Below are 18,218 nucleotides of genomic sequence, written 5' to 3'. Positions count from 1 at the left end.
TAGAGTCCACTAGATACTGACGTAACTTCTCTTTTGCACAATGAGTCAAAATGTGTTCTTTCAAAAACAAGTTATACAATCCCTCATATGTGTCAACTTTGTTACCAACAATCGAGCCTTCCAGTGCCTTTACTGAAACGTCCACAAAGTCTACCCAAGTCTTTGAACTCAATTTCTGGGTGCCTCTAAACTTCACCCTGTACTGTTCTGGAGTCAGACCAAATCTCTTGACTAAGCATGCCTTCATCTGCTGGTAGGATTCTGCATCCTATCCCTTCAGGGTCAGGAGCCTATCCCTCCCAGCTACTAGAATCAACTCCCACAGGAGTGCACCCCAATACCTAGAGTGGACCCTACTCATTTTAAGGGCCCTCTCAAAAGCTGCTAGCCGCTTGTCAATGTCATCCCCCTCAGTGTACTAGGGTACTATGCCCTTGGGAAGTTCAGGTTCAAATCTACCACCCCTGGATATCTCAGCATCTTCTTCACGTTCGATGCCACCATTCCTTTTCTCCTCCTCTCTCTCCCGTTTTCACTTAGCCAATTCAAATTTCTCCTTCTCCAAGGCAATCAACTCTAATAGAGCCTGAAGCTGTCTCTCTGCAAGGGACAGTAGTGGTACATGAGTAAGGGACACTTCCCCACTCCCACCACCAACTTGATTCACCTGGCTAACACTAGTCACAATGGGAAAGGTCTCATCCTCACCCCTCTCTCGGGTGAGGTTGGGGGGAACATCTCCCTACCCTCCTGGGTTCTCCTCAGCTGCCCGGCCCAGGCCTTTTGGGACTCAAGCAACCCTGCCTTCCTCAACTTCTTGGCAACACGTAGCCCCCTAAGCCTACTCTGTTCCCTAAGATCAGCCATCTTAAACTGGGACAGTTTAGCCAGGTCTAACTCCATGGTTCCCTAGTTTTGGGTCACAAAAAACTAGGCACAATAGACTTAAAACAATTTGGAAAAATCAAAACAATGGATAAAAAACAGTTTGGTCCAAAATCAAACTCTAAAGTTTGGTTCTAAGGCAATTTAGAGGATTTTTATAATCTTAAATCATTCACTGAAAGGTATACTTTTTAAACACAAGCCCTCATCCACAGCGCTGAGCACCAAATGTTGGAAAGTGGGTTATTGGTAGGGGCACATGTAGGTCTGCCACTGGCAGTAAGGCCACTAACACATGAGGGGACCCAGCATAGGTCTTAGAAAATGATTCTTATGCTCAACCCTTGGTAACGTGGCTGCGAGCAGACAGGCTTAACTTCAAAGACAGGTATGTAAAGCATTTAAAAACACAATTTCAGTACATAATTAAGACACAACACAAAATAAAAATCCAACACCAGTTTATAAAAATAGGTAATATTTTTATCATTTAAATGACACAAAAACGAAGTAAATCCACTCTATGGAACCAGAGTTATGCATTGTTAAAGATTAGTCACTTTCTACTTCTTAGAAACCAAAAGTGCCCCTTTTAGTCATTTCATTTTCTCTGACAGGGACACCTTTAGAACGTGTTCTGGAGAATCTCGCCAAATGTGCTGTGCGCCTTCCCCAGCAGGCGGGGTCCAGTTAGAACTCCTTCCTGAAGTTCTGCTTGCGGGTCCCAAAGTATCCAACACACAATCCAAAGTTCTGGAATCTCCAAGAGGGTACTTGAAGGCGTGAAACTTCAATTCCGCAATCCACTTGAACAAAGCCCTTACAAATCCACTGGTACTCCAGGCTGGGAATTCTTTGTGGGGCTGTCCAGGTGAGCTCTGTTAACCTGTAGCTTGCAGGGAGTCCACTCTTTAGTCCTTTTGCAGCAAGGTAATCCCCAGGGCTGCAGTTTCACTTGGCGCAATCTTCAGAGGTCAGGCCTTAGAAATCTTTGCACAGCAAAACTTCTCAGCAGGGCACTTCTTGCTTCAGTAAGTATCAAGCAGCAGATCTGGAGGGCTCTGCCCCTCTCAAATACTTATTCAAAATTCTCTGGGTCAAGCACCAGGTCTCTTCTGACCAGTGGGAGCAAGGTAACTCCTCATAGTTATGACCACATCATGTAGAGTGTGGCATTATTTTGTCCCCGAGTGCACCAATCTTCCAAATCCATAATGGCTGATTTTCCAGCAAGGAGGTAACAGCTGGCTAAACACACCCCCTGGGATGGCTTATTTCCTTGGACTCTCCCCCTACCATCTGCACATACCTTCCTTAAGCCTAGCCTGGACTCTGGGTCAAGAGTGTCAGAGTGAAACTGAAACCCAGGCCTCCCCTCTGCATTTGAAGAGCATGGTTTACGACTCAACCCCCTGGTTTGGCATTCCCATCGACCAGCACACTGCCCTCCCAGCAGAGTGGTTAACCCCAGGGGTTCTGTATTACCTTTTCAAAGCAGCCTGGCTAATCCACTTAACTCTGACCAATCAGGGCAGACCACGGAAAGGATGAATTTGGACGTACAAAGAAGAAAGTCTTATAACTTCTTATATGTACACTTTAGGAGAAATTCAACAATATAATATTGTTGGATTTACTACCACCATTCTGGGAAGTGTTTGAATGGTCTGCCTAGTCCTCTCCTATCAATATTTATTAAACAATAACTTCCTATAGTGTTAACCTATGGGCCATGGGGTTTCCAATGGGGGAAATGACTTGGGCCAGATTTCTAGCACCAGGGCTTATAAAAACATATTTATAAGTATTTCCCTAATTTCTACAGAAACGCCACCCCCTGTGCAACTAGGGGAGACTTTAGTGGTTCTGAATCTGCATAAATATTACAGATCCTCCTTACCCAGTGCTCCTAGCATCAAAGTCGAATTTGAGCAGCACTTTAACACAATGTGGGGAGTGAAATGTGAAATTTCACTTTACCCTGGCATATAAAACTCATTTTATAAGGGTGTACCTTATAGAGAACTGACCCCTCCACCCTGGGATTCCTAGGGGAGACCCTGGGGTCCATAATATGCCAAAACAGTGTAGGTTTTCCATTTTAAGTGCTCCTAACACCAAAGTTGAGTTTGGGCATAATTTACTGTTTAAAAGTAGTCCTGGCACCGGTTATATGTCGTTACTACGAATTGCGTTGCAACGCATGCCTTTTCCACGCATGCGTTACCACGGAATTCGTTTTCCCCGCATCACCTTTACCACGTCGCTCTAACGTCGTAAAACGGGGTTTTGCTTTTGTCACCCCGAGTGGGACGGGTATGCTCAGACGTGAGTCCCGTGCTCTCCATGCCACTGGAATCAAGCTATTCAGGCTGATCAGGGCTGAAAGCCCGAAACTGGTCCCTGGCTGTTCGAGCAGTAGCATACCCCTCCCCCCAAGCGCCTTGAGACCCTCCCGGGTGAGTAGTGCGCTATACAAATGGCATGATTGATTGATTGATTGATTGGATTCTTGTTTCTAGTCCAGGGAGGACCTGGCTTGGCAGTTCGGGCTGGACTGTTACCATGGGGCACAGGGTCAAGACTGATTTGCATATGGCTGGGTTCAAACTGGAAAGGCATGGTGAGCAAAAAAACGATGGATTTAGGCCCAGATCTCTGTACTGGGGTGAATGTATGTCATTGTTCTGCATTCTGTCCATCACCTGTTGTTTTTACTTTTGTTACCCCGAGTGGGGCGGGTATGCTCAGACGTGAGTCCTGTGCTCTCCATGCCACTGGAATCAAGCTATCCAGGCTGATGAGGGCTGAGTGGGCTAAAGAATGGTGTTTGATTTTCTCAAACGCTTCGTCCATCATCCCCTTTTGTATCGCTTTTTTCGCCCTAAGTGTGGCAGGGTATGCTCAGACGTGAGTCCCTTGCTCACTTGGCCACTGGATTCAAGATAGCCTGGCTGATGAGGATTATGAATCCGAAACCGGTCCCAGGATGCTTGTTTCCGGTCCAGGGAAGACATGGCTTGGCAGTTCGGGCTGGACTGTTCCCATGAGGCACAAAGTTAGACTGATTTGCATATGGCCATGTCTGAACTGGGGTGGCTTAGTGGGCTAAAGAATGGTGATGAATTAATCAGATCAGTTGACTGGGGGTGAGTGTTTGATTTGCTCAAACGCTCCGTCCATCATCCCCTTTTGTATCGCACAGGAGATTCGAGCAGCACTGCCGGACGCACTCTGGCAGCACGCAGTGTCTGGGATGTGTAGGCTGGGCAGCGAGACCAGTAACCAGCAGCCGACGAAGACGGACACTCCTCCCGGCACTACAGCACTCTTAATACCACCAATAACGCTGCCTGCACGGCCACAGAAGTCAAGCCGGTTCCAGCGTGGGCAAGGCCTAAGAGGGCAGGAGGAGCTGTGGGCTACGGGGTCACAGCGCACCCAAATGAAGAGGGACACCAGGCCCTGCGAAGGGCCGGAGGAACTGTGGGCTCTGGAGGCCACAGCAGGGCCACAGGAGACGCTCTGCCGATCACTGCGAATAGCTGTGCACACTACACACATGCGGGTAGTGAGAGCCCACTCGTCGCCAGTTTGTTGGGTCTGCTAGGTCTCGTCGGCATTGTGTGCCCTGCAGTAATTTCCCAAATACAAGACAGACACTGGTGGTCACTTCACTTGCCATGAGGCATACTCCTCAATTTTCTTCTTTTCCTTGGCGATGATGTCACTGCAGTAACCATCAAGCCCAACAATGGCAGGGTCTATGTCCACAACCCCCTCTGGGAGTATGCTTAATTGGATAACCCATCCCACCAAAACGACGAGCAGTAGTATTAAAAAAATAAACATCACTGAATGACAAAAAAAATGTAAATTGCTGATCAAAATGAGAAATGAAACATTGGTGAAGTACAAAAGATGCACAGAAAGTAAAATGAAGGACACGAAAGAAAAAACTCAAAAGCAAAAGTAGTAATACGATGCCGTAATCAAATCAAACGGCATTTGTAAAGCGCAACACTGACACCCCTAGGCGTATTTGGCGCTTTGTCGAAGAGCCTGGTCTGGAGTCGCCTTCTGAAGTCTGCCAGCGAGGTCTTGGCAAACGAGGGGATCCGCCTATGACTAGCGGTTAATTTGTTGACTTTTGAACCAGATCTTAGTTGTGACTCCTGATTACTCTCCTGACCAAACTGTTACCCAGATAACAAACGTTGTCCTCGTGTATCAGGTCTCGTAATCTGTCAGTGTATCAGGTGTCGTAATCTGTCAGTGTATCAGGTGTCGAAGTCTGTCAAATTCGAGAGCTCGTTTAGACACGTCTAAGCGCATGTGTAATTGTAATTAAGACCGGGCTGACAGTCGGAGATAGCCGTGTGAAATGGAACGTACAGACTATTAAGAGATGCCCCCTTTGCACATGCATTTACTGTCCGTTACCTTAGTTGCTTAATAAACTAAACAAGAACAACTCGTTCTTTCGTGTGTACTGTTTCTTTAAATCCTGAGCCTCCACACTACCAATTTCAATGTACTGCAACCATACTTGAATGAGAGAGGCCTGTTCTCTAAACACAGGGAGTGTTCTCATTGGCCGATTGTCCTGTCAATCAAGTGGTTTGCTATATCAAAGTAGTTTGCACCAGTGGATACATTTGAGCTGGGTATTTGTGGTAGGCGGTGAGGATGTTTAAACAATGCTCCCGAGTGAAATATTAACTTCATCTTCGCACGGAAATGTCTTCGTGGTATGGCAAAAAAGGGAGAAGGCATCAAGTAATCAATCATAAATATACTTTGGTAAATAATACTTTGTTAATGTTAATTTTTCTGTGATGTGGCTTCTCAAAGTTTATGCTCCGTATTTGTTTCACTAGTTAGAATCAATTACATTTTTATTAGTTAATTCATTCCATCCCTTCATGTTCTCCATGGTGGAACCGTCTAAATTGAATTATTGGCACAGAGTTGGCAGTTAGATGCGCCGTGTACTTCAGATTGAAACATTGTGCTTTTACTAGTTTATTACTTGAATACATCGATTGTGACTGGGCATATAAATTGACTAAATTAATTGGTCATGGATTGTTTAAGCCCCGTAAAATATGAGTATGCGTTAATTATTTTCTATATCGTTTCGTTTGTGCATTTACTTATATTGTTTGTGACGTAATCTTAAAACGAATTTAAGAGTATAACTTGGACGTATCACCGTTTCAGTGTTGAAGTTACTGTTCGAGTTTTTTCAGTGTTGCTAACAACCTTTACTGGAGGCATCGAAACTCCTTATCAGCAGTTTGCATGTATGCATTTTAACCTCTGGTACTTACTTTTTATCGGTTATCTGATGGGGGTCAGATTAAAGAATAATAGTTGGTAGTTCTTCCTTCATTTGAGACTAGCCAGATATAGAGTGCAGCAAAATGTTTACATAAAGTGTTCTATAACTTAATGTACTTTGCGGCAGTGGGCTGCTTCCTCAATCTAAAATCTTAGTGTGAAGAATCTCCATGCGTGATAACTTGTACGAAAACAAAATGTACTATGTTAAGATGCATAACAATGACTTTTATTTATGTTTTGGTGATATATTAACGTAACCATTTTAAAACGTATGCCTACAAAGACTGTTCCTTTGTTAAACTTAGTATTCTTTATCAGGAAATATCCTGCTAAGTGCGCTCTCAAACAACGAATTCAGTGTAAGGGACTGTTCCAAACAAATCCTAATTTACTTTGTAAAGCTCACTGTAAGAAAATGGCTTATTTGTTGAGGTGGGTAAGTACCCACCTTAAGTAATAATCACAGTCCTTGTCAAGGTGAATCACTAAAGACACTAAATAAACGTGTTCAATCCCTTGGTAAATATGCCTCAGAGCAGGCAGGCTTAACTCCGAGGCAATGTGTAAAGTATTATATGTGGTACTAAAACAGTAATATAGTTGAAATGCAAAACAATAAAAAAAATCAGTTTGAAAAATATACCGAAATTTAATAATATGCCACCTAAATGTAAAAAATCCAACAAGGTGGACTAGAGATATGATTTTTAAAGTTTAAGTAGAAATGGTGCTCAGAAGCCTAAAGTGCCAATAATAGTCAATGGTTGTGGTAGAACTGGATCTAGGCACTATTTGATGCAGACCGCAATGGAGCGTAGGTCAGATACAATAACAAGGTTCGTCCTGGTCGCACATTTAGCTTCTAACTTTAGTCCTTTAAGTCCCAATTCACTGCAAGGGTACACTTCTAAAGCCCACCAGGACGTCAGGGGAGGAACTTAGAGACTCACAAGGTGGCAAGAAGAGGCCAGTAGGAGGGTCCAGGCCCAGTTGCCACTAATAAGCTGGGCAGTTGCACGAAAAGCAGTTTTGAATTTGTATCACTGTAGCTTGAAAAGGAAGCCAGCCTTCTTACCTTTGGAATAGTCTTTTTTTGTCTGGGGTACAAGAGGCAGAGCAGGTCCTGTTCTCTAAGCTCTTCTCAGGTCTCAGACAGAAGGTTCTGTCTTCTTTCAATCTTCCACATGTCCAGGAATGTTCTGAAGTGGGTTCCTGATTATGCCACATTTTATTGGGTGGAAAGGACCCCTGGGGATGCCTTAAAGTTCTCCGGGGCTTACCCTACCCCTTTGGTCATTTCCAGGATGACTAATGGCTTTTGACACACTAAACATAGACTCTCACACTGGGGGTGTGCATGGGGAGTGTACTGGAGTAATTCCAGTGTCCTTCAGCATCTAATGCCAAAATCCTATTTTAAGCAGTCCCTGTTCCCACAGCAACCTCAGAGACCGAAGTTTGATAAAATCAAAACTGAGATTTCATCAACCAGACAGTAGATACTCAGTGGTTTGGCATTCTGTTTCCCTCCTTTTAGGTGTGTCCCAAATGTTATATGTAAACCCAGCTGAACTTTCAAGCTGGACTTGACACTAATGTCAAAGAGAATGCTTGTAGCCCCACCCCAATGGTCACATTGAACTAGTTCTGGGGCAGCTCTCCCTCCCACTGGGGTTGGTGCCTGGGTCACTAGAAGGTAAAAAGGGGAGGCAGGCCTGGTTTCACTACACCTGCCAATGACAGGGAGGCCCCTTTGAAGTTCACTCAGTGTCTGGGCACAGCCTTCAGGCCATCCTGTGGAGGGGAGAACAACACCTTCCTGCACCCAAGGCACATTGTCCCTTTCTTGGGAGCAATTCACACCTCCCCACAAGGGAGTCCTCACCCTGCCAGGTGACCTTTTGAATATTTACAAAGAGGCCTCCAGATGTTTTAAGCAGGCAAATAGTTTTTTGTAACGCATCTGTATATTGATATTAGACATTGAATGCAGTAACAACTAAATGCACATTGCAGCTAGACATTGCAGTGCAAATCAGATGCAAGTGTCAATCCATAAATGACAATTGTTAGACCTGGCATTTTGGCATGTTTTTCCCCTGTCTTTTTTGCTTCTGGTGTTCTGTTATTTACTGTGTGCTGCATTTTGTTTTTGCTGGTTCTAGGGCTCTGGGCACTTTACCACTGCTGACCAGTGCTAAAGTGAAAGTGCTCCTTGTGTAAATTGTGTCTGTAATTTGGTATCCATGGTTTGTTTATTCGACTTCCTGATAAGTCCCTAGTGAAGTGCACTGAGTGTGTGCTCAAGGCCTGTAAATCAAATGCTACTAGTGGGCCTAGAGCACTGATTGTGCCAACCACGAGTAGACTTGCCACCATGTCTCAGACCTGCCACTGCAGTGTCTGTGTGGGCAGTTTTAAACTGCCATGTCGACCTAGCAAGTGCAACCACTTGCCAGGCCCAAACCTTCCCTCTTACTACATGTAAGACACCTTTAAGGTTGGCCCAAGTAGCCCCAGGGGCAGGGTGCAGTGTATTTAATAGGTAGGACGTGCACCGGTGTGCTTTACATGTCCTCATCGTGAAATACTGCTAATTTAGTTTTCCACTATTGCAGGGACTATCTCTCCGATACGTTATCATGGAGCTGCCTTGTAATCACTTACAAGTGTAACTTCCTACTGGGTAGAGCTAAAGATTTGGAGTTTGGGGTCCCCAAACTCACGATTTAAAAATCCAACTTTTAGTGAAGTTGTTTTTTAAATTGCAGATTTGAAAATGCCACTTTTATAAAGTGGGCTTTTTCTTGCTTTGCCATTCTGTGCCTGGGTAATCCACGTCTGAGGGAGGGTGACATTTGGGCTGGTTGTGCATTTACTCTATACAGTCACACATAGGGAGCTGAGGTGTGCCCTGCATATCCTAATGGCCCATCACCAGGCTGAGGGGGTTTCCTGAGCTATAGTGAAGGAGGAGTTGTCACTGACACCTGATTAGAGCGGTGCCTGTCCTCCCACAAAGCAGTCTCCACCCCCTGTTGTGTGTCTGGAGCCAAGTCGGGGAAAGGCAGGGTCTTGTGCACAACAAAGACCTTCCTTTGAAGTTTGCCTATTTCAAAGGCTGAAACTGGTATAAATACTGGAGCTGTGCCACCATAACTTCGGAACACTTCTGGACTAGAAGGACATTCCGGATGGCCACCCAGCCAAGCCAGGATATGCAATAAGGCCTCCACCCGGCTAGGTCCGTTTTAAATTTGTTGGTGCAGGGTCTTACAATCAAGGGATGCAGTTGGCTTAATAGTGGGTGCCAGTTGTACACCCCAGTATGGGATGGATGTCATCGCCCATTGTATTGGGTAAGTCTGGGAGAGAGTCTGATGTCGCTGGTGCAAGAGAAAGATTTAAAGCTTGAGTTTTGTGTTCATTCACTTGGAATCCTGCCACTTTCCCAAAGGCCTCTATTTCATTCAGAAAGGCTGGGAGTGAGGTGTTGGACTCTTTTAGAGCCATCAAGACATCATCCACATACAGACTGATGGCGTGGACTTCTCTGAAAAATGGGATCCTCTCAATTTCTGTGTTTTTTCGGACTCTCTGGACAAAAGGCACCATATATAGTGCAATCAAAAGGGGGCACTCCTGGTTTGCACCCCTGCATTTAGTGAACGGGGCTTATGTCTGCACATTCACCTTAACGTTGCCATCGGGTGGCTGTAATTTCTGAGGATCCACTAACGAAAGCGCTCTTAGAGTCCGAATTGTTTAAGCTTGGCTTCTAAATATAGCCAGTGGACTCAATCAAATGCCCTTTCAGTATCTATTGACAAGAGCATTTGATCTCGATTTGTACGGTGGGCTTTGTCAATTAAGTGGAGGATTTATTTCATATTATCACTACATTAGCGATGGGGAACAAATACTGCGTTGTCTGGGGCAATGAGGCTTGGCAAAAGAGGGCCTAGGCGAGCTGACAAGATCCCTTTGAAGTTCTTTATATTAACATTTAAGAGGAATATCAGTCTATAAGAAGTATATTGTTGCTTATCTTTGCCAGGTTTCGGAATGACAACAATGGCAGCCTCAAACATAGAGGGTGGAATCAAGGATGGGCTTCTATTGGCATTAACAATCTTGTTAAGAGTGGACAAGGGTCATACAGAAGTTTTATAGAAAAGAGCAGGGAACTCATCTGCACCTGGCGATTTAAGTGGCTTCTACCTATCAATGATTAAGATAACCTCTTCAATCCGAATGAGGCATTCCAATTCGGATGTTGTTATGTTAATATATTTATTAAGCACACGAATACCCAGAGGTGACTTGGCGCTGATATCTGGAGTAGCAAGTTCATGTAAGGCACAGGTCTCTATTTCTTAAACAGCCAAGTTTCAGGGCCTTCCTGAAAGCAAACAAGGTTGGAAGTGTTCTAATGGAGAAGGGAAGTTCATTTCAGAGTTTGGGAGCTGCCACCCTAAAGCTTCTACCAGCCCAACCGGCTTAGAAAATCTCGGAATTGCTAATAATTTAACTCCTTCTGAGCGCAGATGCCTTTTAGGGACATACCAGTATAATAGGCGTCTCGAGAACTTAGGACCATAATCGTGAAGTGCCTTATAGGTAGTACAAAGGACCTTAAAGATAATACAGCTCTTGACTGTGAGCCAGTGCAGCTTTTACAAATGTTTCTGGACTGATTGATACTTAGGAATTCCCAGCAAAAGCCTGGCGGCCGTATTCTGGATCTTTTGCAATTTATTGAGTTGTTTCTCAGGCACACCAAGATAGAGACCATTACAATAATCTAATTTGGCAAGAATCAGTTAGGTAATCAACATTTTCCTGCTGTCTGTGGGAATAAAAGGTAGTATGTGTTTCATTATTTTAAGCACAAAAAAAAACTCAATGAGGAAACGGCATTAACCTATGCCTCAAAGTTCTGTTTATTGTCAATGATCACACCAAGGTTTTTAGCCTTGGCAACTGGAATTGGTGCCGTCCCTAATTCGTCAGGCCACCAACTCTGTGACCAGTTTGGCAGAAAATTGCCCAAAATTACTACTACAGTTCTATCTGAATTCAGTCTAAGGCAATGAGAGCTGATCCAGGACCTAACCGCCAGCATGCAGTACTTAAAATTTTGCATTGGTGGTAGAGTATTTTTTGACACAGACAAGACAATTTGTGTATCGTCTGCTTAAGATGTCAGAGCCAGTCCGAAGGATCTAATAAGTGTTGCAAGTACGGATACATAAACATTAAAAATAGTGGGGCTCAAGGATGAGCCCTGTGGGACTCCACATGGGAGGAGAAAGGGGGCGGGGGGATTTGTAGCTGCCCAAAGCTACCAGTTGTATTCTACCGGGCAGGAAGGAAGAAACCAGTTTGAGCGCTTTGTCGTAGATTCCAATAGGATCCAGATGCTTTAGAAAGAGATTGTGATCGACCGTGTTGAACGCCACCGACAGTCAGAGCAGCAGCTCCCCCTGTGTCCAGAACAGTTCTAATTCCTTCTGTGGCTTTAACCAGGGATGATTCCGTGCTATGTTCTGCCCTGAATCCAAACTGTGTTTTGTTCAGACATTTGTTGAAATGCAGATAGTGGGTCAGCTGTTCATTCATTACTTTTTCCACCAGTTTTGCAGGGAGAGGAAGGCGGGAAATAGGTCTGTAGTTAATTGGTTTAGTGGGATCAAGATTGTTTTTTTTAGTAATGGCAAAATAGATGCCTTTTTTCAAATCGTAGGAAATACACCTGAGCAAACATGGAACTAAAAATGGTGTTAAGACTGGGAACCAGCATCTCAGGGGCTTGCATAAACACAGTGGGGGGAAGATGATCGTAGGGGGAACCTGATTTGGCCTGCTGAATAAGAGTGGTGATCTTCTCATTGGTAATTGGTTTAAATTCAGAAAAAGTAATGTCAGCAGAAGAGCCAAAATTGACTACAATGCTTTTATCTGAACGAGTATTACTATAGAATAAAATATATATTTGCTCCACTTTCTACAAAGAGCGTTGCGTTAAGGAGTTACAAAACTCTTGTGATGGCTCTTTTGTATTTGTTTCTAACGGTCCAGACACTTTAGAGACTACTTGAAAAAGTTCCCTAGTAGAGTTTTTTGCCTCCTCCAATTTGTTTTGAGAAATAGGAGCGCTTTTCTGTCATTATCTGGTTTTTATATTTAGCCAAAAGAGATTTGTAGATGACGAGTTTGCGGGCGTTCTACTCATTTCTCAAGCGTCTCATGTCGCCTACACTCTTAATTCTTTGCTCTGAGGGTTTCTGAAAAACAAGGAGCCTTGGGTGATATTCTTTTGTCTGAGGCTTTTTTATAAGGACCTATCTTATCGGACGCGTATGAGAGCAAATTCTTGAATTGAAGTGAAGCTACTTCCACGTCTTCTGGAAGTTTATTTTGAGTTTTAGACAGTTGATCATTGAGCATGTTGCTGTCAACCTGTTTCCAACTACGGTAGGTCCTAGTAAGTTGCTTTGGGCAGGTGATCTTGTCCGTGAAAGGATCATGCAACTCCAAAATTATAGGCGAGTGATCTGTCCATATTAAAAGCAGAATTTCGTTGATAGTAATGAATTTGCTATTGGTACAGATACCATCAAGGGTATGTTCAGCTTGGTGTGTAGGGCCTGTAACTATTTGGTTTAAACCTGCCATAGTCATGATAGCAGTTAGGGCGACAGTGTTTGAGTCCAAGCCATCTTTGAGATGAAAATTAGAATTCGCCCAGTAGATGTATCGATTTCTATAAAGCATAAGTTTCAAGCAGGGATTGAATTGTATTTAAAAATCCAGTTTTCCTTCCTGGTGGGCGATAAAGTAAGACCCCTTTGAAAGCAAAGCAGTCTGCTATTTTTAGGTTAAAAGAAAAGGCTTCACAGCCTGGGCTGGTTATGGGCTCAAAGGATGCTTTAAAGGAGTCTCGGAAAATCAGCGCGATTCCAGCTCCTTTTTTTCTCGGTTATATTGTGTCTAAATACCATGAAACCCAGAGGAACAGCCTGGCAGAAATCTGGTCCTGCCGCCTTATCACCCCAGGTTTCGGTGATAAAAAGTATGTCTAACTGCTGAGCCTCAATCAACTCAGCAATGTCTTGCCTATGTTTAGCCAGAGACCGGGAGTTAATGAGAGCCCACCAACTTGTGCTAGTAACTTTAACATTGGTGGCACGTTGGAGGGGAAAGATATATGGGGTGTCAGTTCTGGATGAAAGCGGAAGCCACAGTTGGGAAATTTTTCTGCTATAGTTGCAGCTAGCTTACTAAGATCTATGCAAATACAATCTTTGGACCTGTTTGCCACAAGAGTTTTTAGTTTGTTCAGGTCCTTACCAGAATATAACTGGCGTTCCCTAGGGTGAGTGGAAAATTGGACAGCATCCCTGGCGCTGAGCGCGGTCTTAACTCGGATGGGTTTAGACAGGCCTGCCTTAGGCGTGCTTTTGGCGTGCCACCGGAGCCCGCTGCGTGCATCAGATTTCCCAGGATTAAATATGCCCCCCCCCCAGGAAGTGCTGAAGAAGCTAGACCGTCACCACCATCCCCAAGATGGCGGCCATCACCGCAAATCTCAGAAGATCGAAAGAAGCATTCTTCCCGCTCAATCGGGCTCACCTATGGCAGACCGGAGTGTGAGAAACTCAATGCAGGTAAGTAGGGCAATCAATGTATTGATGTCGAGATTCCTTGTGAAATAGAACAAAAGAAATGCTAAAATTAAAGTTTAAAATTTGTTGAAACAATAAGTGCGGCGCCTTACTAGAACTTTTGTCCCTCTGCCAGCATCCATTTTGTGGTGTGGGCGCCCTGGAGATGCATGCCTGGGCTGTCATCAGGAAGGTCTTGTTTCGCGTATAGCTCTTTCGAAAAATCACAAAAGGCGGAGGCTATGTAAGCATCGCTGGTCCATTTGGAACAGTTTGCGTGGAGTATAGCCTGAACTCCGAAGGCCTGTTTCTGCGCTCGCAATCTGTTGGCCAGAAGGGATCCACATCTATATCCACCAACATAAACGGAGTGGTGCAGGGGAAGGGCAGCATGCTCTGCTGTTTCAAGATCAATTCCTGCCAGTTCTGTCCGAGTGGCCTCCAACTGTCAACAAACTTGAGGAGCCCCTGTGCATTTGTGGATACTCTCGAGTTCCTGGGTCTGGCAAGACAGCCATTCTCTTATGTTCCAGCGGAGCTTGTTGTCTGCTGTGGAGGTCGCCAGGAATGCGCCTCCAACTACAACCTTCAGGGTGTTCCATAGTTGGATATGAAGACTTATGCAGTATAATTTATTTCAAGGTAGTCCACTAAAGCCGTGGTAATTTGTTAAATGAGTGCAGGCCGAGGTAGGAGGGTTTCCAGTAGTCACCAAGATCGAGGAGTAGTTCGCACCCGCAGGAAGGTCCGGTCAAGGCACACCCACGCATGGTCTGACAATGATCGGGGTTCTATCTCTAAAGTTATAGCTAAAGATTGGATGCTTGCTGTGCCTAGGAAATAATCTATGTGGGCATAAGTTTTATGTGCATGGAATAAAGTGTATAATCCCAGGTCTGTGGATGAAGCGTATGCCAAATGTCTCCCAAGCCCATTTCCCTCAGCCAGAGCGATCCCTCTCATGAGAGAGACCCAGTTTGGCCTTGACATTGGCATGATCTATCTAAGTCATTGTCTAAAACCAGATTTATATCCCCTCAAGAGCGCTAGTCAATCTTATGTAGCCTTTGTCTCAGCCACTGCGCAGTGTATGAAATGTTTCTGCCCCTTGTTAGGAGTATACACAGTCCTCAATGTGAAAGTGTAGTCGCCCAGCGATACTGAATGAGCTAATAACCTACCTCTATTTTCCACATGTTTGAGGGCCATCTTGCTTCTGAAGCATCTAGACACTAGCATCGCTACTCCTGCCAGTTTAGAGGAGGTGGAAGAAAAAGTATTGGTGCAAAAAAGTTCTAGATTTCATTCTGTGCCAATCACTGGCAAGCAGGTTTGTTTCCTGGGGAAGGCTGATATGATCCTTCAAGTGCTATTGATAAATAAGAAAGGCTCTGCGCTTAGCAGGGTTATTAAGACCCTTAACATTGAGGGTAAGATTTAATAGATTATGTTGCATAATACCAGTGGGAAAATTTCCCAGTGAGATCGCTAAGAAGTAAGGGGTGAGTCGCCATGTATGGTCTATGTTGTGAGGCGTGAAAGAGAAGGAGGAGGTATCCCTGAGCTAATAAAGTAAGACCTCCCTCTGTGGGTTCCCCCAGATAAACAAGACCGAAAAAAACTGTGAAAACATCAAATAGAACTTTGTCCAATGGAGTTGGTGTCCAGGGTCAATGACCCAACTGGGAAAATAGTAGTGGGTGTGTGTTTAGCTGGAGTTTCTGTCCCCCAAGCCCCCTCCCAATCCACCTGCCGTAGCTAATAGAAGAAAACATCTCATCTAGGATTACGTCACCTCTGTGTTTGCCGAGTCTACGGTTAGAGCTGCTAAAGCTGCTTGTTCTCTGGCATTAGTCACTGGGTCATGACGGAGCCCTGTCGACGGGGCTCCGACATCCCTCGATCACTGACGTCTGTTAGCTCCTCATTTGCGCTGGTCAGGCAGGGATGTGTCCGGTGGAGTGTCGTCAAAGCCCAAGATCTAGCTTTTCTCCTCAAAGGAGCAGAACTGGTATAGCCTGCCCTTCCAGGGGAACACGAGCCAGAAAGGATGCCCCCACAAGTAAGAGATGCCTTCAGTTCTCAAATGGGAGTTGGCAGGGCAAACTCTCTGCGTTTTTGAAGTGTAGAGGTAGTGAAGTCTTGATAAAAGATTGACATATGGCTTTATACTGTATATGTTGTCGGTCTCTCGCCATTCCTTTGGCCACATTTGGTATGCCTTTAATGCATTTGTTATTAAACCTTGATCGATTTTCTAAATATTCAGCATGGGCTTGGAGGTCAACTTGTTGGTCTTTGAGTCTGAAGACCTCTTGTTGTAGCTGTTTGATCTCTTCCTCACTGTTTATGTTGCGATCTTCTAGGGAGGAATCTCTGTCGCCTAAACGGTCAAGTTCATGGTGGACCTCATTAAGATCCGTGGAGAGATCTTTCTTAAGAGTTTGAAGATCATTCCGGAGTGAAGCAAGAAAGGACAGGGGTGTCTACTTCTTCACTATCTGGTGCGGTTACCAAACCCAGGAGCAATATGGGCTCTCCAGTCTGGAGCCCCGCAGGTTTAGTGAGCATGTCTGTCAAATTGCAATCCTTTTTTCCCCGTCCGGTAGCCATAGTTTCCAGTGGTGGTAATTTACTAGCCGTTGAAAAGAAGAAATGGTCCAACTGGCTTCCAGCCCAAGAGTGCTTTGTAGGTAGGGGGTCCTGTAAAGCTCACAAGGATTACACTTCAGGGGGGGCGAAGATCTTTCTGGGTAATTCAGGGATGAAGAGTGCATGCTTAGCTCACCTCTTCAGAGGTCTTCAGCGCAGCAAACTCCCGTAGCAATCCCACCGCTAAGGGCAAAGGACAAGGTCCTAGGTGCAGCAGGCCGGGGTGTTGCCATCTTAACTCTGGCTTCGCCTTGTCGTATCCAGCTGCCCACGTCATGCAGCCAGTATCTCACCCTCTTCGCTTTCGGCCGGTGCTCCACAGCTTTCAGGTCCGGAGCATGCCGAGTGGGGCGGATTGCCCCGACTAGCAGCAGTGGATGTGGAGTGGATCGACATTGGGGATGGAGAGACACAAAAACATGTCTCACTCGTCTGTCATCTTGGCCACGCCACCTTTATAGATTTGTTAAAGCATTTCATAAAGACATTAATGCTTTACTGTTAAAAATTAGGAAAGATTCTAAGTTTGAGTCAAACCTCTTTAACTACTCACAAAACGTAAAACTTAAAGATGACATCTCAAACCTGCAACCCTTATCGAGCAGTCCTACAAGGCTCCATCTCTCCTGTGCACTTTTCGTTCCACATTAGTGTAGATGACTCACAACTATTCTTTGGAGTACATAGCTGTGCTGGTAAGAGCGATGAGGGAGCTACAATCTGGGATAACCTTACATTCACTTAACTGAACCCACAGAACACAGAATACCTTCTGATCTCTCCTCATCATAGTGCCACTCTTGTACAATTATGGTTGGACACAACAAACATGTACCACTGTTCAAACCGCAAACCAGTAGTCGTCTCCCCATATAAGACACTGATGTGTACATCTTCATTCACACATCAGTACCATAGCACACAATACCAAAGTAGACTATTCTTGAAAATTAAGCCCCAACCAAAGACCTCAAGACTACAGTGCAATATCTAGTTCTCTCAATACTTGATTATAGTAACAACTTCTTGAATGCCATAGCCAGAATTCATGTAGCACCCCAAAGAGCAGCACTGAACTCTACAGTCTGCTTGATTTCAGGCTCCAAACGTTAGGACCACATATCCCCCATACATTATTCACCCTCAGTTGGCTCCTGACACCAGAAGCTTGTTCAAAATAGCTGGTTATTGCCCACAGGGTTATACACAGAGGGTCACCAAAATACATAGCCCACAGACTCATCATTTAGGGGAAAGTGGGATTTTGCAAGCTCACACTTGGACTCTCTGACTTGAAACCCCACTCTTCAAAAAGCTACCTACTCTGAACCAGTCCTTCTCTGGCAGATCACAGACTCTGTCCCAGCTGAAATAAGTATACCCTCATACTCCACCATCAAGAAATAACTAAAAAACATTCTCTACTTTTACTTTTTCGGTCATGATCAGCCTCCATACTGCTGTTCCTTGTAGCTCATCTGCAGTGGCAGTGGATTGAGTACTTAAGTAGGTCTTTTTTGGGACTGTCATACTGTTGGCTTCTACCCTACTTTAACCTGGGTGGAATCCTTGCCCCAAATTTATCCCAATCCGTTTTTCCACCACAATCTAAAATATCCATATCACAGAATAAGTTCTCTCCCTTCTAATCTCTAATCCCACTAAAGG

General features: G+C 44.7%; 1 protein-coding gene across 6 annotated transcripts in view; it reads left to right on the top strand.

Annotated features, from left to right (window-relative positions):
- OXR1 (oxidation resistance 1) overlaps positions 1 to 18,218 on the top strand; it is a 1,544,927-nt gene that overhangs the window by 1,234,853 nt on the left and 291,856 nt on the right. The window contains exon 1 of one of the 6 annotated variants that reach the window (XM_078686891.1): positions 5,541 to 5,688. The exons of the other annotated variants lie outside the window; for them this stretch is intronic. Within the exon in view, the coding sequence (XP_078543017.1) occupies positions 5,626 to 5,688 (63 nt within the window). The 5' untranslated portion in view covers positions 5,541 to 5,625. Of the gene's footprint in view, positions 1 to 5,540; positions 5,689 to 18,218 lie in introns of those variants that run through there. 6 annotated transcript variants of the gene reach the window in all.

Source organism: Lissotriton helveticus, chromosome 4_1 (genome assembly GCF_964261635.1).
Source record: "Lissotriton helveticus chromosome 4_1, aLisHel1.1, whole genome shotgun sequence".
Lineage (NCBI taxonomy): Eukaryota > Metazoa > Chordata > Amphibia > Caudata > Salamandridae > Lissotriton > Lissotriton helveticus.
The sequence above is the reverse complement of the archived record's forward strand: the minus strand, read 5'-3'. Positions and strand labels throughout refer to the sequence as shown.